General features: G+C 34.4%; 3 protein-coding genes and 1 long non-coding RNA gene across 4 annotated transcripts; 3 read left to right on the top strand and 1 right to left on the bottom strand.

The window, feature by feature from the left end:
- Positions 1-254: 254 nt before the first annotated feature.
- On the top strand, positions 255-3,616 carry LOC122582236 (triacylglycerol lipase SDP1). The gene is made up of 3 exons (XM_043754603.1): positions 255-1,900; positions 2,291-2,434; positions 2,519-3,616. The coding sequence occupies exons 1-3, from the start codon at positions 470-472 to the stop codon at positions 3,395-3,397; spliced, it is 2,454 nt and encodes an 817-aa protein (XP_043610538.1). The 5' UTR covers positions 255-469; the 3' UTR covers positions 3,398-3,616.
- Positions 3,617-11,165: 7,549 nt separating this feature from the next.
- On the top strand, positions 11,166-12,090 carry LOC122582136 (probable calcium-binding protein CML36). The gene has a single exon (XM_043754493.1). The coding sequence runs from the start codon at positions 11,310-11,312 to the stop codon at positions 11,949-11,951; it is 642 nt and encodes a 213-aa protein (XP_043610428.1). The 5' UTR covers positions 11,166-11,309; the 3' UTR covers positions 11,952-12,090.
- Positions 12,091-14,866: 2,776 nt separating this feature from the next.
- On the top strand, positions 14,867-15,432 carry LOC122580821. Its single transcript, XR_006320885.1, has 3 exons — positions 14,867-14,949; positions 15,055-15,305; positions 15,397-15,432. It is a non-coding gene; the product is annotated as an uncharacterized LOC122580821 (long non-coding RNA).
- Positions 15,433-19,886: 4,454 nt separating this feature from the next.
- LOC122580891 lies at positions 19,887-20,771 on the bottom strand. Its single transcript, XM_043753038.1, has 2 exons — positions 20,529-20,771; positions 19,887-20,106 (listed from the first exon to the last, which is right to left on the bottom strand). The coding sequence occupies exons 1-2, from the start codon at positions 20,676-20,678 to the stop codon at positions 19,954-19,956; spliced, it is 303 nt and encodes a 100-aa protein (XP_043608973.1). The 5' UTR covers positions 20,679-20,771; the 3' UTR covers positions 19,887-19,953.
- Between the last annotated feature and the right edge of the window lie 1,899 nt (positions 20,772-22,670).

Genomic DNA, 22,670 nt, shown 5'->3' with positions numbered 1-22,670 from the left:
TTTAAATCTGGGTTTTGTTCTTTCATAAATTTAGGTGAACCCCTTTTGATATTGGCAGATTCCATCAATTCTTTGTGGTTTGTTTTCTCATAATTTGCTTAAAGTTTCAATCTTTGGTAATTTTTTTAATCAATTTTGCTTAAATTTAGTGAAGTTGTAATTTAATTTAGCTTAAAGTTTCAATCTTTTGACCCAGAAAATTTATTCATTAATTTAGTTAAAATTTAGTGAAATTGTAATTCAATTTAGCTTAAAGTTTCAGTCTTTTTATTCCATCTGTTTAGTTCAAATTTAGTAAAATATTGATTCAGTTTAGCTTAAAGTTTTAATCTTTTTATGACCCAGAAAATTTTTTCATCAAATTAGCTCAAAGTTAGTGAATTTGCAATTGTTTTGTGTTAATATTATCTTAATTTATAGCATTATATAGTCTAGTGGATAGTTTTAGGATTTAAGTTGTAGTTAAGAAATGGATATAAGTAATGACGCTGCAGTTGATCGGTTTTCGATCGGGCCATCGACTATATTTGGTAGGACTATTGCTTTTAGGGTTTTGTTCTGCAAGTCAATGGTACATTTAAGGCATCAAATGTATCATGTGTTGTTGTATTACTTACTTAGGATTAGGACATATGTTTCGGATGTTGTTACACCGGTTATATCATGGTTACACCCAAGAAACCCACAAGGGATACTAGTGTTGGTGACTCTAATAGCGTTTTTGCTTAAACGTTACACGAATGTGAAAGTAAAGGCGGAAATGGCGTATAAAAGGAAGTTTTGGAGGAATATGATGAGGGCTGCGTTAACGTATGAGGAATGGGCTCATGCCGCTAAAATGTTAGATAAAGAAACGCCTAAATTGAATGAACATGATCTTTATGATGAAGAACTTGTGAGGAATAAATTTGAGGAACTTAGACATAGGCGTCAAGAGTGTTCACTTAGAGATATTATATTCTGTATGCGAGCGGATTTGATTAGAAATCTTGGTAATATGTGTAATCCTGAACTTCATAAGGGTAGACATCAAGTACCGAAACTCATAAAGGAATACATTGATGAGGTTACAATGCAGTTGAGGATGGTATGTGATTCGGATTCTGATGAGTTACTTTTAGAAGAAAAGCTTGCGTTTATGCATGAAACTAGACATGCTTTTGGTAGAACGGCTTTGCTTTTGAGTGGTGGCGCATCTCTTGGAGCTTTTCATGTTGGTGTGGTGAAAACATTGGTTGAACATAAACTTATGCCAAGAATAATTGCAGGGTCTAGTGTTGGCTCGATAATGTGTTCAGTTGTCGCGACCAGATCTTGGCCTGAACTTCAAAGTTTCTTTGAAGATTCGTGGCATTCGTTGCAGTTCTTTGATCAAATGGGTGGGATTTTCAATGTTTTTAAGAGGGTTATGACACAAGGAGCACTTCATGACATCAGACATTTGCAAGTTTTATTAAGAAACTTGACGAACAATCTTACATTTCAAGAAGCTTATGATATGACAGGTCGTGTTCTTGGGATAACTGTATGTTCTCCAAGAAAACATGAGCCCCCGAGATGTCTAAACTACCTGACGTCACCTAACGTGGTTATATGGAGTGCTGTCACTGCTTCTTGTGCTTTCCCTGGTCTTTTTGAAGCTCAAGAGCTAATGGCAAAGGATAGAAGTGGAGAAATTGTCCCGTATCACCCGCCGTTTCATTGGGGCCCTGAAGAAGCCAATGGCACGTCTGTTAGGCGGTGGAGGGATGGTAGCTTGGAGATTGATTTACCTATGATTCAATTGAAAGAACTATTTAACGTAAATCATTTCATTGTAAGTCAAGCTAATCCACATATTGCTCCTTTACTACGGATAAAAGAGTTCATAAGAGCATATGGAGGCAACTTTGCTGCAAAGGTATATTTCCTACCTGTAAAATTGGTATTAGTAATTTCTCAATGACCCGTTCAGTAAACAGGATTTTGCCTAAATGTTAAAGATTGGACACAAGTCAAAACCTGGTTTCGTTTATGTCATTTTTAATCTTGTATTAACTACGAAGGAAATACCTGCTTTTAAATTAGAGGTGGCAAAATGCCAAAATGGGCTAGGGGGTTGGTTGGGTAATGGGTCAAAGAGGATTTGGGTCAAAAAGGTTATCTTCTGTTAAAGGGTGTAACTGTTCAAATACATAAATTAACCTGATACAAATCGGACCATTTTAAGTAAATAAGCCAATATTACAGCCTCTTCCTGAAATATATATCTTCTGTTTTGGTTTTTTACGTTTATAATCTCTTGGTGCAGCTTGCACATCTTGTTGAGATGGAGGTGAAACACCGATGTAATCAGGTATTAGAACTTGGTTTTCCGTTAGGAGGACTGGCAAAGCTATTTGCTCAAGACTGGGAAGGTGATGTAACTGTCGTTATGCCTGCAACCTTAGCTCAGGTACCTCTTTATAAGAGCAATTAATCCTTTATTATTTGTGTTACCCACGAATATGTTAAGCAACTTTTTTTTTCCTACTGGCAGTTATCAAAAATCATACAGAATCCATCTCATCTGGAGCTCCAAAAAGCTGCTAATCAAGGTCGGAGATGCACCTGGGAGAAGCTCTCTGCCATAAAAGCCAATTGCGGGATTGAGCTTGCTCTTGACGAGTGTGTTGCCATTCTCAATCATATGCGTAGATTGAAACGTAGTGCAGAAAGAGCAGCTGCAGCATCTCATGGTGCTCCAAACACGGGCCGGTTTAATGCATCAAAAAGAATCCCTTCATGGAACTGTATAGCTCGAGAGAATTCAACTGGTTCTCTTGAGGAAGACCTTGCAGATGCTGCTTCTTCCTTCCACCATGGTAATAAGAGCTGGCGGCACCACCGGGTACATGATGGAAGTGATAGCGAATCCGAGGGTACCGAGTTAAACACATGGACGAGATCTGGTGGGCCGTTAATGAGAACAACTTCTGCTGATCAGTTCGTTGATTTCGTTCAGAACCTTGATACCGACTCGAAAATGAACAAAAATATTAGAGCTTTTCAGAATTTGCGGGTGATACCACCCGATAGAATCTCTGATCCCGAAACTGACCAAAGGGAGACCCCTAACAACAGAGTTCATAACAGTAGCAGTAGTGGTAGCATTACAGTTGCTGCAGGCGATCTTCTGCAGCCAGAGAAGATTCATAACGGGATTGTGTTTAATGTAGTGAGGAAAGGTGACTTGACACCATCAAACAGGAGCCATGACTCGGTGAACAACTCACCATCTAACTCTCTTGCTGAGTGTGTGCAACTCGACTCCCCAGAAAAGGACATTGATGCTAGCTCGACTTCTGAATGCGGTGAACCTGAGGTTAGTTATGAATCAATGGATCCTTGCAGTCATGTAGATGATGATGATCACTAAAATGGTGTAGATATGAAAGTGTAGTAAGTTAGTAATGCCCCTAACTCGAGTCCAAGTTTGCGCCATTGAGCTGAGGGTAGGAGAGTAAGCAACAGGTCTAATTTGTGGACTTGTCATTATATTATACTTAGGAAACATATAGATGAAACTGTGAATGCCTTATTGTTTAATTTGTATTCTTCAAAATGTATGAAGCAATATATATTGATAAGTTACTTCCCTCGCTTGTTAACACCATAACTAGTCCCTCCATAACGAGCCAATAATGATCGAGTCCTTAGTGGTGTTGGTTCTTTATCAGAGCGATAACAAACGGACAATAAGTTGTGACAAACACGTTGTGACAAACACGTTGCTCTAACGTTATATCGAGCATAATAGACTGTGGGTTCTAAGTCTCAGTTTAATAAAAAATTACGTTGTGACAGTTGACATTGTATGGATATGTATTTGCTTTAAAAAGAAGAATGCATGACCCATGTAAAACATGTCGATATATTGGAATTTGGCCAAAGATTTTTTGGCATGAGAAAACAAATCAAGACATAGAAACGGTACACGATAACACGAAATGAACTTTTTGGTTGATAATGACAAATATGTCATGATTACAGACTCTTAAAATCTTTTTTATTAGTAAAACACGTTTATTTTGCTGACCGCAAAGATTATTATATAGTTATCATTTTATTTTCTCTCTATTCTGTTAATGACAAAATAGCATCGTTAACATTCACATTGACAGTCATCAAGTATGATTATATGCAGTAAATTTTAAGCCATATAATCGATGATGTACAATAGACTGATAGAGTGATAAAAGTTTGCACATTTTGATGATTTGGGATGCCTACTGTAGTATTGTCAACAAGGTGCATATTCTTTACGGGTGAGATTTTTTAAGTTTCTTAACTTGACAAAATCATAACCATTGAATTAAAATCAATAGTTAAAATTCAAAAATAATTTTTTTAATCTTGACTATTGATTTAATAATTGATTTTCATTTAATGGTCAAGATTGTTCTAACTTGATCCCTCAAGTTAGGAACAATTTAAGAGAAAATCTATTATTTACTCAGTTGTAAATTATACCAATTTAGAATAATACTTTTTTATACATTTTTTATGAACATGGAAATTGAAAAAAAAAATGATATTAAAATTAGGAAGTTTTAATTTAATTAACAAATTCATTAGAATAACAAGAACAAAATGATACAAAACCAAACCTAATCTGTAACAAGCATGTGTTAGGTATAGGAGATTAATCTGCATTTATATATAACTCAAATGATCTCTTCTTTTTGCCCTTTATTTTTATTAAACAACTTAAAACACATAACATATACTTAGGTTTTAGGTAAAATAAAACAAGTACTAAAGTAAAACAAATAAAACAATATATTTCTCTTCACTGAAAACCACCGTGCATCATGAAAATCATCGTGCATCAATTGCTTCGTGAATCTTCATGCATCAAATTAAACATAATCTAAGGGTCAAGATCTTGTCTTATTTATTTTACTTAATACTTGTTTTACATTACCTAACCCCCATATACTTATACTAGCATATTATCCACGCAATACGACGGTGGTGGCTACGATAGTTATCTGGTAATGTCGACGTCGAATGGTGATGACGGTGACTATTGATCGTGACAATGTCTGTTTGGGTGGCTAATAAAAGTTGATGGTAAAAAAAAGATTTTAAAGATTTATACTCAAAAATAAATTTTCTTACTAGTATAAGTTTGAAAACTATAATTTGCTAAAATTATTATTGTAGAAAGTTTAACAAATTTTGTGATAAATGCTTAGAAGAGTTTTAATCATTTGAAAACTAAAATTTTCGTGAAAACAAAAAACTGATTAAAATACACTGTGATCTGAATTTAACACAATGTGTTTTTAAATTTTTTTAGAAAACACATTGTGTTAAGTTTACATCACAATGTGTTTGAACACTTTTCTTTATTCACACGTTATTAAAAATACATTGTGATTTAAACCTAACATAATGTGTTTTTAAATTACTCAATAAAGAAAACACAATTGAAACACATTGTGTTATATTCAAATCACAATGTGTTTTGGACAGTTTTCTAGTTTTCACAAAAAATTTAGTTTTCAAATGAATATTTCACATGCTTAGAATGACATAAATCAACCATCATCATCATCAAGTGACCTAATTCAAGAAATAGATTCTTTACAAGACTTAATATGGGGAGAAGTTATGTAGACAAACCTTATCTCTATCTAAATAGAGACTGTTTTTAATTTCTAATAGGAAATCGAACTCATAATCTCTGTCTCCAGAGGACATAATGTTTACTACTCATTCAAGTACGTTGTTAGAGAAATTTTAAAAAATAATCAAGAGGAAAAAAGTTAAGTTGTTACATCTGAGTCAAGAATAAAACGACCTTCTTTTTTCTTAAAAAAACAACTATACACTATGGTAACCAGCAAATCAAAATGGAGCATCTCCATTCTCCACTTCCCGGCATTTATGCATATCTCTGTCATACAATAACTATACATACTCTAATAATAATTTTTCATTTTGATTTCATAAAATATACGAGTATATGTCTTTTGGTAGTATTCTCAAACGATAAGATATATGACTTTTGTAAAAGGCTTTTACAGACCATTCATGAGAACCAAGAGGCCATGGCTACAATATCATATCCTATGCTTTATATTATTTTATAGTTTGTGATAATAACTATTAACTTAATCAATACAATATATATATATATATATATATATTATATATATATATATATATATATATATATATATATATATATATATATATGGAACAATTAAATAAGAACAGTCTTAAATTTTGATGCATTAAAAGTCCATAAAACTAACATAGTGCATAACTAATTATCATTATTTAAGTGTTTAACAACACATTGATCCGTCAAAATCGAAAAAATTACGTTTTTTGGTGGATGCATCGTTTTGAAGAATATGCATCCAAGATGGATGCACAAAACAAAAAGCATGATTTTCTTGATTTTGACAGACCAATGTTTTGTTAAACACTTAAATAATGATAATTAGTTATGCAATATGTTAGTTTTATGGACTTTTAATGCATCAAAATGATATTTTTTAAGTGTTCACACCGTTCTTATTTTAAGACTGTTTTCACCGGAGTGTTTATATATATATATATATATATATATATATATATATATATATAAAGTGGTAATCATATGAGAACCAACTTAAAATGAGAACAAATGAGAACACTTAAAAACTACATTTTGATGCATTAAAAGTCCATAAAACTGACATAGTACATAACTAATTACCATTATTTAAGTGTTTAACAACACATGGATCCGTCAAAATCAAAAAAAGTCACGTTTTTTGTTGGATGCATCATTTTGATAATATGCATCTAAGATGGATGCACAAAACAAAAAAAGTTATTTTTTTGATTTTGAAGGATTAATGTGTTGTTAAACACTTAAATAATGATAATTAGTTATGCACTATGTTAGTTTTATGGACTTTTAATGCATCAAAATGATATTTTTAAGTGTTCTCACCGTTCTTATTTTAAAAGTGTTCTCACCGGAGTGTTACCCATATATATATATATATATAACTTACACGTGTAAGATGAACGTGATGGAAAAAAAAACAAAATTTAAAAAGTCGTCAAAAGTATATCGAATCGCATCTCTAATGAAAGAGGATGAAATTCTAAGACTACCCATGCGTTTCTTTTCGTCTAACGATTTACGGTTTGTGAGATAAAAGTTTTTTAATGAATTAGATAGAATTATATTAAAATAAGAGAGAGAAAAAAAATGAGCTGACGAAAATACCCCTCTAGTATTGAGAGGAGTTTTTTTATTTTTAATCTTGTCCATCCATTTTCTTTGATCCAAGGGTGTAGAGGAGTTTTTGAGTTTTTTTTTTAGAAGTTCTCAAATAATTTCTCATATATATATCCATATTTCTTTTGTGCTTAAAGCTATTGAATAACTTTTCCCATTTATCAAATATTAACCTGTAACTCAACATGTAAAATGAAACTTGGAATAACAAGAAAATTTTTTGATTAATTAGACAAAGTAGATATGACTTTTGGTAATATATATGCCCCCCTTTCAATCCTTTACTAATTATTTTAGAAGGTAATCAATTTTTAATTACATATATTTGCAACCCTACTAAAAAACGTTAAGCTTGGCCATTGTTCCCGGCCTCCCTCATACAACATTTCCCCATATTCATATTTCTGTTCCTTTTTAGTACAATGTTGGGGCTTTTGAACACGTTCAAGCGATTATCTTTTTAAAGCTTTTTTGAACTTCCAGCTATCATCAAACAAGTTTAATATAAAAAATAAATAAATTATACTTTATAAACAAATTTGCTTACTAATGACAACAAATTGAGAGCCGGATTATAAGATTAGATTACATCGTTTAACGTTTTTGGATATACTATTTAGTACCTTTTGAATGTAGTTATGTCCTTTTAATAGATATTATTCCAATAATACCTATATTATTAGTAGATAGATTAGATCATTACATCATTTTTTTGAATATACTATTTACTTATTTAGTACCTTTTGAATGTAAGTATGTTTACTAACTATAATTCCAATATTTATATTAAATATAGATATAAGAAATATATGGACAAGTCCAGCAAACATGCACAAAGAGACAATGAAAGCAATTTCCAAAAGCATGTCCGGCGCATGGAGTGGTGTGTGCATGTGGCCAAGTGCTACCCAATGGTCCTAGTCACTATAAGCCTAATTATGACTTGTGCTCATGGAGTCATGGTAATCAAATATTCTTACCTAACAACAATTGTTATTTTTATTAATCGCTAATTAACCTATGAAAAATTCTACTGTTTTTTCTAAGCTTATCATTGTTATTTATTAATATTATGATTAGTTCAAGACAATGGTATAGTGTTTGGCCGGTTTCAATGTTGACCTTAGATAAAAAGGACTTAAAGTAGTATATACGAGATAAATATAAGACACACTACAATATTAACTAGTTTATTATAAACTATTTTGTGGAATTGTGCGTACATATTTTTGTTTGCGCTCCCTTATATTGTTTCTATAACTAATTACATAACTTTCAATTCGGATTCTAGTTTATCAGCACCCGAGAAACAACACTAATAATAAACTTTAATAATGGATACATATAGATGTAGTTTACTCGATTACCAAGAGACGCGTGGGGTTGGAACTACTGATATAATTTCTTTGCTTTAATAGACGAGTATGACGTTTCACATGGTTGTATCATAATACGAATACATGTTTCGACACGTCCATTCTTTTATTGGAGAGAATGGATTCATGAATTATGGATTGCTTGGCCTAACTTTCGGTATTTGGAAGTTAAGGTCTCTTAAGTGAGACAATTTGAACATCAGAGCTCTTTTGTGATAAACAAAAAAGATTAGGGACTTAGTATGACACAATAACCATACTTGTGAATATACTACAAATATTTATTTTGTATGTATGGTGTGCACGTCAGACTCCGTGTTATTACCGTGTGCTGCGTTTTGTGGAAATTATATTCGTAATTCCTAATTAGCCAAATTATTAAAACAGTTGATGTGATTGTTAAATGTTATTTAAACAAGTTTTCACTTTGTATCAAATGCATTTGTTTTTATCTTTATCTAACGGCTATTTTATTCGATCCTTTTTTTTTTTTTTTTTTTTAATTTCGATCCAATCTTATTTTTCTTATTCTGACTCGACCCAAAAGAGACTGACCTATAAGCATATAGTTACACTTATGTCGAGATTAAGGATCGGAATTTATATGGGGACTTAAATTGAAACTACAACACTTGTAAATTTACGTATGACTACATGAGTTTAGTGACAATATAGAAGTATGGCAACAATGTCATAACTCATAAGATAAGATTATTATGTTTTCTAGAATTTTGATATGGATACATAGATTAATTAGTTTTTTTGTAATGTACACAGGGGGTCGACTTCCAGAATATATCGTCAGAAAATAATAATCAAACTTTTTCAAACTCAAATGTCTTCGTATTATTGATATTTGAGAATAATGAAGAGTTTCAAAAAACGACTATATTAATTTATGATCGAAAAATATTAAATTTGATTTATTAGTCTTATAAGTATGCTAAAACATACGGTGTTGAAATTCGATAAATCAAATGCGCAGATTAAAACAAAAATTGGTGAAATCAGTACTTCAGTAATTATTATACCTTAAATTATGGATAGAAGTTCTCTAAAGTTAAAATTAATTTTATAGGTAAAGTTGAACAAACTTTAACTTTGAATTAAAATCAAAGGTTAAATCAAATTTGAATTTTGACATTTTATTTTAACCTTTGTTTTGGAACAATGTTATTATGTTATGCATCGTTCTATAAAAGGTATTTGTGTAGTAGTATACGAGCATAGTGCCCGCGCGTTGCGGCGGCTAGAAGGTGAGAAAGGCAGGCGGTGGTGGAGATCGAGGGAGGCTGTGGAGAAGGAGGGCGACAACGGAGAGTGATAGAAAGTCGATAGAGTGTATAATGATTAGAGAGAAAATTGGGGAAAGGAGAATATATAAAGGTTTTATGTTTTAAGTAAGGGTATTTTGGAAAAAAAATTTTTGCTTAATTTCTTAATCTCAATCTTCTTTATAAGGGATTATAGATATGTTGAGTACCTAAAGTCCTAAACGAGCCTTTTTTTTATGATAGAATGATTGGTTTTATACTATTCTATGGGAACAAATTAACGATCGAGAACTACAAGAACATTTCGTACTTCACATAAAAGTTCAAGTTTATCTATATCCCACTTTTATCCTATATCTAACTTTTATCTAACTTTGCATCGCATAAAAAGTTGTCATTTACATCTTTCTTATTCAATTATTATTTTGCAGTAAAAGTTCCAACTACAAAACAGTTGTACTTCAAGTCTTCAACAACGCAGAAAGACCTAAACAACCTACGTGTACGTATAACCATAACATAGATTGTAGATAAGATAATTACGATAAGTTGTATATAATTATATTTCACAAGTTAGTATTGGCAAAACATTATTTCATAAGTCTTGTACTAAAGAAAGATGGATATAGTGTGAAATTGATGATGAGAAAAAAACAGTGAGAACTATTAATGTTGGAAAACGAAAATATTGCCTGAAATTCATCAAAATATAATCAAAAGTATCAACTATCAAATATACATAATTTCTGAAATTTATTAGATATATGTAGGTCAATAAAAAGCTAACGGTGTACACCATAATCTTTAATGGCGGTGATAAATAATTACGATAAGTTGTACATTAAAACAAAAACTATACCTCCAATATACAAATATCAGAAGTGTAGGGACTTCAATGCAACTATCCCAATTAAAATAATACAAATGGTAATCACAGTGGCGGTACCAAAGGGGGCAAGGGGTCCAATGCCCCCTTCAAATTTAAATTTTGTCATGTATTTTTAAATTTTTTATAAATTTTTAAAAGATTTCTATAGGTTTTTAATATTTTGCTTCCTTTTAGATTTATTTTTCATAAGTTTTCTAAGTTTGACCCCTTTCGAATTTTTTTCTGGTACCGCCTCTGGGTAATCAAAGTTTTTAACTTAAAAAAAATACTATATCATTTATTAATAATAAACGCACAATAAAAACCAACAAAATTTGGTCCCCAATAAATAGTTTGTTTACGGCTCTTTAACACGAACCTTCGTGGAACCTTACTATGGTTTTCCCATATTTCCTCCTTATAACCCTCCCACATCTTCCTTGCTCTTTCCATCCTTTCCCAATAACATCATTAACATTGTTATCATTATCATTTTGTTCAACATTTTTCCTAGCTACAAAACCATGACACTAGCCAAAAAACTCAACCCAAAGAACCTATTCAAGTCCAAAAAAAATAACGTGACGAGGTCCGAAACGTCCTCATTCAACTCGTCCATCACGACATCGTCTACGTCCCCAGAGCCATCTATTCATTATTTGAAAGAAAAAACATCTGGTAACGCAACTCCCACGAGTGTGTTACCAGATGCAACGTCTGGTTTACTAGACGCTTTTTGTATCATTGATACAGACAAAGATGGTCGGATTACAAGATCCGACCTAGAAGCCTTTCTAATCCGGATAAATGGGTCCGGATCAGAACAGGAAGTTAAGTTAATGATAGATGATATTGGTATTGACCCCAATGACGGAAATATAAGTTTGAAAGAATTTAACAATGTTATAAGTTCGGCTTTTGGACTTGATGAGTCGAATGATAATAATAACGAGGATATTAAAGGTGCATTCGAGTTTTTCGATACGGATAAAGATGGAATGATATCGGCTGATGAATTGTTTTGTGTGTTTAAAATGTTGTTTGGTGATTTTATTACAACAACGTTAGATGATTGTAAACGTATGATAAGTAGTGTTGATAAGAAAGGTGATGGGTTTGTTTGTTTTGAGGATTTTGTTTTTATGATGGAACAACAACAAAGATAGATGTAGAAAGCAAAAAAATATAAGTAACAAATCAACAAATATACTTGCTGTTTAATGTGATTCTACCAAAGATTCTATCAAAGATTCTAATGTTTTTAATGAAATTAAGATAATATTCTTGATTATTATTTTTTTGTAATTATTTTGTTTTGGGAATATTGTTTGTGTGCGTGGATGGTTAATGGTTCCCATCTAATGTTAGGTTTAATCGATGGTTTGAATTGATTAAATTTTGTGAATTGTACTAGCCATGTTAGACCAATAGAAAAAGTTAAATTAAAAATTCACTTTGTGTTTTAGACTTTAGTGGCGTGAGATCGCCGGCGATGAAGACTAGAGTGGGATTGGTGGCGGTGGATGTAATTTGGTAAATGTTTTGGTTAAGACCAAGATCTAGAAGTTGATTCACTCATTTTTTGGTCACAAGAAGCCAGGTGTTTTTTTTTTCAAAAGACAAAAAAAAAAAAAAAAAAATTTCTTACAAAACATATTTGTAAAAGTATGGTACTTATTAGGGTGTTCAAGGTTTGGTTCGGTTTTATATAAATCCCAAATCAAACTGGTATATTCGGTTTCATTGCCTATCAAATATCAAATGCTATCAAATCAAAAAAGTTGTCGGGTCGACTGGTCGGATCAGATCAAACCATGTAAATAAGTTCAGTTTTTGAGTAATTTCAATTTTCTTTTATTTTCATATAACTTTGTGTGTATTTGTCTCGATTTTGTATATATATATGAAAAAAGACAACGGTTGAAACGGTTTGATGAACAAGTCTGTATTCATGTAATGTGGTGGTGAATAACTTTGATGATTTTATCAACTTTTTTCATTTAATAAAAATAATAAGTATAGTTTGGGATTACGTCTAGCTTGTTAAAACATTTTTAAAAGTATAATATAACACATCCGATACAATTATTTCTTTGAAATATGCATAAATAGCAAAGTAGAACATTGTTTCTCGTTTTTTTTGAATGGACAGTAAAACATTGTTTTATAATCAAACTAATTAAGCATAACGTTATTTATTATTTCCCCTTTTCTAATAGCGAGGGCACTGGGTGGCTAGAGAAGGATGATAGCGCTATCTTTGGTTAGAAATGTTTTGTTGTAATCAGGTGTAAAAATGTAGATAAACAAGATAGACTTCTTACTAGGCATCTTTGGTAGCTTATATAAAGTGTTTCATGTTAATTGGTGAGCTTATCATTTTAGTATTCTTTGGTTTAAAAAAAAAAAAAAATTTAATTTTTATTAGCTCAAAATTATTAAGCATCATGAAAACTCTCGCATATCGATTTAATATAGTTATGAATATTTATGTATCAATTTTATCATTAATTGAAAAGACAAACTCATGGTATATCTTATCCTGATGATACGAAGATTGGAGTTTTATTCTTGCAGGGAGAGGGTCCATGCTCCTAAAATTTGTCTTTTCAAGCTTCGTTTCTGTCGGCAAAGAGGCTGCGCTTTTTCTGGTGAACCGGCTCTATGTGCTTTCGTTCGTTCAGACGGTGTTCCGTCACGAAAGGCTTGCCTTCCAATGTGAGGACTTCATGGAAAGAGATACATTCTTGTGATTGTTGATGATTTTTCTCGTTACACTTCGGCAGTGCCGTCTTCAAGAATGTAAAAAATTTTCTGAGTCTGGAGCGAAAATAAAAAAATGGGCCTATAAATATAGCAAGTCGATAATAAAATGTAAAGGCATAATATTATGCCGATAAACATTTTCGACAATAAAATCAAAGTATGATAAAAAAAAAAAAAACCTAGTTTATATTATTAAATAAATCGTGCAACTCTCCATGCATTTTTTAAAGCAAAGTTGTCGATCAACACTTTATTAAAATCTAACTAAGCTATATATATTTTTTAAAATAATAAACAATTAAATAACAAATTATAGCTATTTAGGTTTGAATAATAGTACCTGCTAGGCTGCTAAAAAAAAGAGTCGAACTATCTGCTAAGGACGTACGGGTACGGCTACAACTTGACAACAAATGGGTTTTTAACAGGCCACATACCCCGACCACGGAATGTTCACTAACCCGACCACCCCTCTTTAGGGACAGTCGCTCCTAAAGGGTCGACCCATTTATTGCTCGCGGATACCTATGCATATACCCGTTGGAACCGTTGACCCGTCAAACCCCTCTTTAGGAGCGATTGTCACTCCTAAAGGGGTGCCTCGAAATAATTAATATATTCTTTCTCTGTACCGATCCATCCCCTTATTCATTCCCTTCTCCCTTTCTCTTCTCCATTCCAACCCATCCAACCCCCCTCTCCCCCATATTTTCCGGCCAAGATATTCCGGTGAGGCTTTAGGAGCGACCCAGTTTTTCAGTGAGGCTTTAGGAGCGACCCGTCGTTACCCCTTTCGTAAACCCAACGTTGAAGTAAGTTTTTTTTTATTTTTTATTTCGTATCTATTAATTTGCTATATAGTATATGTATTAGTTTGATGTTATTCTTGTTATGCATAGATGTATTAGGATCGATCTTATATGCCCATAGATTTAACGTATTGTATACGCCCATAGATTTAATGTATTGTTGTTCTTGTGTTCTTGTTGTTGTTCTTGTTTTTGTTATGTAAAAATGTTTGTAAAAAAGTGTAAAAAATATAAAATGTAAAAAAAGTGTATTACATAGTATATAAAAAATATATTTAAAAAAAGTTTATAAAAGTTTGTACTAGAAAATGTTTGTATTAGAAAATATAAAAATGTATAAATAAAAAAGGTATTAAAACATAAGTATAAAAAGATATTAAAACATATATTGAAAAAGTAGTAGTACAAAAGTCATATAAAAAATTAAGTTAAAAGAGAAGTAGTTAAAAAAGTTGATATAAAAAGTATTATAATACGTGTATTATTTATGTAGATATAAGAAAAGTGCTAGGAGCTCACGGCGGCGACGGCGATGGAAACGATCCGCACCGATCGTGGTGGAAGAAAATAACAGGCTGCAAAAACAGCGGTAAGAAAATTGACTTTACATTAAATTTAGTTATGCATTGAAATAATTGTATTCTTATCGTTTAAAGTAACTTATTTATGTTATTGTTACTTATTGGTTTTGTAGGGTCGAAGAAAACACCACCACCACCAAGAGGGGCAGCCAAACATCTAAATCTTGAGGCTGCCTTCAAGAAAAATGGAGGCCCATTACCCATGTACTTCGATTACAAATCAAAGACCTTTCAATCGATCGGGGACTACGGGGCTATGTACAAATCTTTGTTAGGCTCATTGATCGGAGATGTCCCCCAGTACTACGAGTCATGGGACGATGTGCCTGAGTCTCTGAGGGACAATATCTTGGAGGAAATACAGGTTAGAATATGTTTCTTTTTATATTTTTTTACTTAATATGTTTTACAATGATAACCTCGAAAATGCTAACTTGTATTTGTAAACAATGTAGCGCTGGTTTGCGATGGACCAGTACTTAGAGCTTGATGGGGACGACCCCACCCGGAAGGCAGCAAAACAGGCTTTCCGTGCTGATGCAGCTAGCATATATAGGCAGAGAAAGTCAAAATTCAAATCTCAGCATTTTACAGCACGGGGGGGTGTAGGTGCAGCAGATACCCTGCAGACAGCACCGCCAGCTGGTATGGACCCGGAAGAGTGGGGAAAACTATTGCGTTTCTATACGAGGGATGACCAGGTCAAGCGGGCCGAGACAAACAAGACAAACCGGTCCAAACAGGCGGTGGGGACTCAAGGTCGGCGATCTATTTCTCTTGCCCACGATCGGGCGTTGGTACGTTTGGTTTTAACAAAAGTATACAATTCTTGTGTTTTTTTTATGCTAATTATTTGACTTGTTTGCAGGCCAAGCACCATAACGAAAAGAAGGAGGGGCCACCGCCCACGTGGGAGTCGACTTGGGCGGCAACCCACAGACTACAACCTCCGGAAGTTGCGGTAGATACATAACTTTAAGTTAAATTACTTTTAATTACTGCTCCATTTATTAAACTTAACTTACTATTTATATGCAGTCCCTTCTGGAAGCTGCGCAGGTGAGACATTCACAGGATCCTGCACCGACACCTCCAACCCAGTTGTTCCCGGAAGCATTTGGATCGCGATCGGGACATCAGCGCGGACTAGTGAGGATTCTTAGGGGTTTCGGATCCCATGATTTCCCTGTTGAGTTGCCGCAACCACATTATGGACCTCCGGAAGGCCAATCTGGATCGTATTCTGTCCCGTCTGGATCCTCCTCCGGCCCCTCTGGATCCCAACCTTCCGGCTACTATGTTGACTTGAACCAGCCTGGTGATGAGTATTTCGACCCCCGCCAGTTATGGGATGGGACATCGGCGCATTATGGACCTCCATCAGGGGAATTTGGTAGCTTGTCGGATATGAGTGGAATTTTTAGTGGAACAGGCTCTGTATCCGGACCAGGTGTGGGTGATGATAATGCCGGTGAGGACGACGACGGTTCCGGTGATTAGACTTTTTTTATTTGTACGAAGTATGGACATTTTTATAAATACAGTTTGTTATGTACATTTTTATTATTTGTATTTGATATGGACATTTTTATTATTTGTGTACAGTTTGTTTATAATGATGGTGGACTATCCGGTTTGCAAAAATGTAACACCCCAAATTTCGTAGTATTATTATATTATTAAAAGTAATATAGCAAGTAAAAAGATGATAAAGTTATGAAGTAACACCCCAAGTTTTCTTTAATAAAAAAAAAAAGAACAAAAAAAAACGGGCATAACAAAAAACAAAAAACTTTATTACAATCCTAATCAGATGAGTCCACTGTTCCCATATAGATGGGAGGAGGTTTTGTTGCATCTATATATCTATTGTAGGCTAACTGGGGTGTCAGTACAAATCTTTCCATTTGCTCACGGGAGGCCTTACACGATCCTGTACCCAATATGCGATCTCCGGGGCCATCGGGTAGTCACCTTCCAACTGCACCATGATATAGTGACCGTGACCATGTACTAATGCTATTGATATGGGCTCTGTCCTAGGCATCTCATCAGGACCATAGGTAAATGGGAACGAAGTCCAACTGGCGGCAGTAGATAAACAGTTAATTTCTATACCCATCCTGTTGGACAACAACATGGCCCCCATAGTCATGTGCATCCAGTAGCCAGTTGGTCTAAACACCCCTACATAAGACCTTGATAACCCTTCAAAAAACCTCGCTTCAGCCTGTCCCCATCTTGTTAGTTCATTGTAGAATTGTTTGTTGTTTTCATACTCGGCCAGCATATGTAGTCGGATCCACTCGTAACCTTCGTTTTCATCGTACCCCAATGCAACAGCAAGTGCCCGGAATCCACAATTGCCATCACCACTGACATTAATAATCCCCTTGACGTATGGTCTAAATACATTCGGTATGTCATCAAGGTAACCCTTTATACCCGTCGTCTGCAGTGGGCGAGTGTTAGGTGGTGGTACTGGTAGAGCAGCCAATTGCTGCTCAGCTGATATGGGAGATATTGGTGATGGTGCTGGTGCTGGTGGCATCGGAGGTGATGGTGCTGGTGGCATCGAAGGTTGTGTGGGCGTAGTGAAAAAATCAAAGTACGATGATGGTGCAGCTGGCATCGGAGTGCTAGGACCTGCAGGAAAATAAGTCTCGGCACTGAAGAACTGATCCACTACGCCTGTTGGTGCTGTTGGTGGCACAGGATAGTACGCGGGTTCGGCTGCGCCGAACAACTGATCTAAGAATGAGGGTTCGGTTGTAGGCTCATTACTCGGCCCTGCTGCTGAAAATTGTGACGATCGGATCAACTCATCAATATAATCACCGGTGTCCTCCCGTAATTCGGTGTCACGCTCCGCGAAACGTGACTGCGTGGGCACATGGTCACTGTGTCTCGCCGCCTGAAAGTCTCTGTAGCATGAGCCTAAGTCTGGTGCGGTATCCGGATACTTAGGTATTGTCACGTGCACGGACCTCGACTTTTTCATCTTTGGTGGTGGTGGCATCGGAGGTGATACGTTCAAGTCTGGCATCTGCAATGAATGAATGAATAATTAAGTTAGATGTATACCCGTATAGTATTTAACAATTAATAATTTGCTAGACTATAATAATATACCTTTTTCTTTGACCCAACAGGTCTACCACGTGTTTTCTTTTGGACCTCCGGATCCTTGATTTTGGACCGACCCGGATAGATGAGGTCCTTTATTTTTGACATCAAGCTTTTCCTTTGTTTTATGGGTTGTCGTTCCAAGGCAGTAGTAACCTCGCCACAAAAGTCCTCAACAGGCTCGTCATCATCCGAGTCTTTCTTCACATTTCCAGGCAGGCAGGTGGACGGGTTTATATCGAGCCTGCACCAAAATGCATCTATCTCATATTCTTGAACACGCCTTCCTGCAGGAATAAAAATATTACATTAAGTATTTTTAAGTAAAATGGACCATTTGTATTTGAATGAACTGTACTTACGTTCCTGCATGTATGTTAGAAGTCGACAACTACATGGCAAGCCACAGCTAGCCCATACTGTACACCCGCACTTTGACACGTCCCCTTTTAGTGTATTTTTCAATCGATCAATTTCGTCAACCATAATTTGCAAGGCTACATGGGAGGCTTTACCGAGCAAATCCTTTAAACAGGGATAGTTGTGTTTATTTTGATTGTACTGCCTGCAATGTTCCAGTGACCCCTTTATTTCGGTGTATTTCCCGCTGACAACAGAGTTAACACATTCAACGATTCTGTGGAACGTAAGCCGCTTTTGATGCATAACTGACTTCAGCAAAGAATGCTCGCTCTCAACCCTGTTGGTAGTGTAGTTACGATAGTTGCGGTGTTGGTCGACCCAACATGACACAAATAACTCCTTGTACGAGGCAAGCCACTGTATTTGTAGATACTTATAAAGATCTGCAGGAAAATAAAAAGTGATTTAGCTACATGGTTACATCGTAAGCGTTATCATAAAAACAGTATGGGGACGGGATGTATATACTTGGTTTATCTGCCAAGAATACTTTTAGCCACTGCTCATTCTCTGCGTATTCTTTAACCGTGATTGGCTTTACGAGTTTATCCCACCGGTGTCTAAACGAACCATAATCTTTTTTTGACCCAAACGATGGGTTGGCATGTAACTCAATATTCCTCCAAATGTGTATTCTACACAGTATCAGCTTCGTTTCCGGCATGACATCCTTAACCGCTTTCATGAGGGCCAGATCCTGATCAGTGAGTGCCACACGCACGACGAACCCTTCTTCGAGCGTCGATCTCAAGCACTGTAACACCCATGTGTATGCCGCATGTTGCTCATTTTCAATAAGTGCGTGCGCAATGCTGAATGTCTTGCCAGTTAGAGTGACACCCACAATCTCAACAAGCGGCATGTTGTAAACGTTGGTTTTATACGTGACGTCTATTTCAATGATCCAAGGAAATGCACGCCATATGTCAAGTGATGTAGGATGTACGAAAAAGAGATTGGTCAAACATCCGGTTTTGCTATCCGTCGTGTACTGATGATCAGATAGTAATTGGAGCACGATCTGCAACGGGTAAACAACCAAAGTATAAGGAAGTCGTATTTTTTAAAAAAATAAACATATAGTTATACGATCCACATGCAGGTATGTTTCTTATTTCACCTGCATTCGAGTTTCCCCTCGTTGTTGGGCGTGCTTTAGCCGGTGTTGCCGCAGGTAGTTAGAAATGTCTTGTGAACGGGTCAAGTTGCCGGGAAATGCATCCTTCAATTGGTCCCTTATGCTATTTGGCCCAAAACCTAGCAACGCCTTTTCGTCCACACATTCTTTTTGAACATCGGTTAGTCGTCTTGCGTACGCAATACCTTCCAAATTACGAGCTGATGGATGGTTATGTCGGTGATCTATAACTTCAACCCAACAACTATGGTCCTTTGTCAGACGGCCTACCAATTTGAATGGACAGTCAATTTTGGTACTCCCTTTGGGTGCCCCGGTTGACCGCTTATCTTTTTTTTTCACCACGGTTGCAAATAAGGACCACCTTTTTAACTTCTCCGCCTTTTGTGGCATTTGATCTTCGTGTTACTAACACATAACCAAGCTCCTTTGCCGTTCTTTGAGCCCAGTCTACCAAATCTATGTGTGTGTCAAACACCTGAAATATTTTATACACTTTTTTAATACACTTTTTATACACTTTTAATTTTACTTTTTTATATACTTTTTTATAATTAGATTTTATATGCACTTTTTTATAATACATTATTTTTAATACACTATTTTATATACTTTTTTATAATCCACTTTCTTATACACTTTTTTATAATACACTTTTTATACACTTTTTTATAATACACTTTTTTATACACTTTTTTTAACAATTTTTCAATAGCTTTTGTTAATCTACATTTTTACGTACATTTTTTAATATGTTTTTATAAACAATTTTTTATCCGTAGTTTTAATAATTAGTTTTCTTACATACTTTTATAGCAACAAATCTAATGAATAATAACAAAATACAATTACTCACAAAATAACAACACAAAAAATGAAAAGGTTGGATTATATACATACCTCCTTGGTATAAAAAACATCGTGATCGTAATCAAATTCAGCACGGACATCTGGGGATTCAAATTCGTCATCAGGCTCTTCGTACACAAACTCGTCATTTACACCTTCCGGCGCATTTGGATTTAAGAAAATTTCCTCCAAGCAATCCATCTAAAATAATAAAAACACTTATCAGTAATATCTATACTTACTATACTTTATATCCAAAAACGACCGAATGAGTTTGAATAAATGAAAACAGAAACATTATGAAGTGTAAAAGTGAGAAAATTCAAATGAGGAATGTGTAGATTATGAAGTGTAAAAGTGAGCAAATGAAATGCCTCGATCGATCGAACTTTTAAAGGGAATATGAATCGTCACGGGGAAACAGAAACATTATAGGGGCAAATAGTTAGATTCGAACCTACTACCCCTTTAGGAGCGACAGTCGCTCCTAAAGGGGTGGTAGGTTCGAATCGTACATAACATTTGTCGTATGTTGTCGCCCGTTGTCGTATCCTACTACCCCTTTAGGAGCGACAGTCACTCCAAAAGGGGTGGTCGGATTACATATGGGGTGGTCGGCCTACACCTCCCCGTTTTTAATTGTAGTTAATAGTTTATATATGACAATGAATGAATGAATTGTCAATTGGTGTTTTTTTGAAAACACAGAGGATGTCAGGTTATGACCTCAAAGTCCATGGGCTTTTTTTTCTTTCTATGGTCTATAATAGCCCACATCTCTTTGTAGACACCAATTTTTCAGATTTTTGTACTAACACCATAAAGAATCTTTTTCATATATAAAACAAAAGTCCAAGCCTAAAAAATAGTTAAACAAAAGCTTACTTGGTACTTCTATAATCTATTCATTCATTAACTTAACTAAAACAAATCTTTTAATGACGTCATGCAACACCAAATAATTATTATTAACATATTATCCTCTTTAATGAACAAAATGCAACTAAATTATAAGATATACATTGGTGATTAATGTATTTATAGTTAGATAATCTATTCAAACAAAACACAAACAACAGATATACGCAATATTTATTTGTTTACATAAATCATTTTAATTGGCTAATATCCTTCATGCTTGGTACAACCTTTCTTTTCCATCATATAATTGATTAATTATCTATTTTAATGATTACATAAATACATATATGATCTACTTAGATACTTTTTTATACCGTTTGTATGTTTAGATTGTTTAGTGTAAATATTACATTGTTTACTGTTTACGTACATATACATTTTCTTTATTGCAATAAACTTTTAGCGTTTTCTATTTTAACTGACTACTTATTTCGTAGTTACTTGTGTTATCCTATTTTTATGTTTTACATTACTCAGTTGTCATAATACTACCCGGGTATCACCCGGGTTCTTAAGCTAGTATATATATATAAACAAACTGTGTAGAAATTCGTGAGCCCCCAAAAATGATGGGCCTGGCTTCTTAGCACCATCTGAGCCACCAAAGAGCCGGCCATGCACTTGGGTATTCTTCATACCAAAAGTGATGCTCCAAAAGAAATTATTATGCTAGTTTAATGCCAGGGATATGTTTTATAACAACCAGTTTTTACTTTCCACAAGTTTCCGGTGAAGGCTAAAAATCGATAACATTATTTACAAGGCAGGCTCTTTTGGCCAGGAGCCCATGAGACATTTTCTGTATATAACATGTAAAGACTTTCCTGGGAAACTATAAGTCTATATATAATTAGCAAAGCTTTACTAGCTAGAAGAAAAAGTATTGTGTTGAAATTTAAGAATAACTTCTAACTTACGTTTCTGTTGAATTCAACAAAAAACACTAATTGAATTCTTGCAAATCAGAATCACTATAGTACTCTTAGCAATGTTATGCTACTAAATACAGTGCATATAATAAACATTCAATCCCGTCAAAACGAGATATGGGAGACGTGAGATGTAGACATCTCTTATCAAGCGTAGAGAGACTACTTTTATGAAAACTTCCGAAAAAAAGAGTTATAAGAAAAAGAGATACAAGTGTTAGTGTTTGTATAGTATGTACATAAAAAGCATCAGATTGTCACATGTTTTGTTGTAGCAGAATAACCAATGGATCTCAAGACATTATGCATGGAATCTACATGGATATGATTATTTACATTACAT

This window comes from Erigeron canadensis, chromosome 9 (assembly GCF_010389155.1).
Source record: "Erigeron canadensis isolate Cc75 chromosome 9, C_canadensis_v1, whole genome shotgun sequence".
NCBI lineage: Eukaryota > Viridiplantae > Streptophyta > Magnoliopsida > Asterales > Asteraceae > Erigeron > Erigeron canadensis.
This window is presented reverse-complemented; position numbering and strand designations above follow the sequence as displayed.

Excerpts from the sequence above, each read along its gene's own strand:
- LOC122582136 (XM_043754493.1), top strand. The coding sequence starts at position 11,310 with ATGACACTAGCCAAAAAACTCAACCCAAAGAACCTATTCAAGTCCAAA.
- LOC122580891 (XM_043753038.1), bottom strand. The coding sequence starts at position 20,678 with ATGGATTGCTTGGAGGAAATTTTCTTAAATCCAAATGCGCCGGAAGGT. Across the intron at positions 20,107-20,528 it reads ATGTTTTTTATACCAAGGAG|GTGTTTGACACACACATAGA; the intron begins GTATGTATATAA and ends AAAATATTTCAG.
- LOC122582236 (XM_043754603.1), top strand. The coding sequence starts at position 470 with ATGGATATAAGTAATGACGCTGCAGTTGATCGGTTTTCGATCGGGCCA. Across the intron at positions 1,901-2,290 it reads GAGGCAACTTTGCTGCAAAG|CTTGCACATCTTGTTGAGAT; the intron begins GTATATTTCCTA and ends CTCTTGGTGCAG. Across the intron at positions 2,435-2,518 it reads TGCCTGCAACCTTAGCTCAG|TTATCAAAAATCATACAGAA; the intron begins GTACCTCTTTAT and ends TCCTACTGGCAG.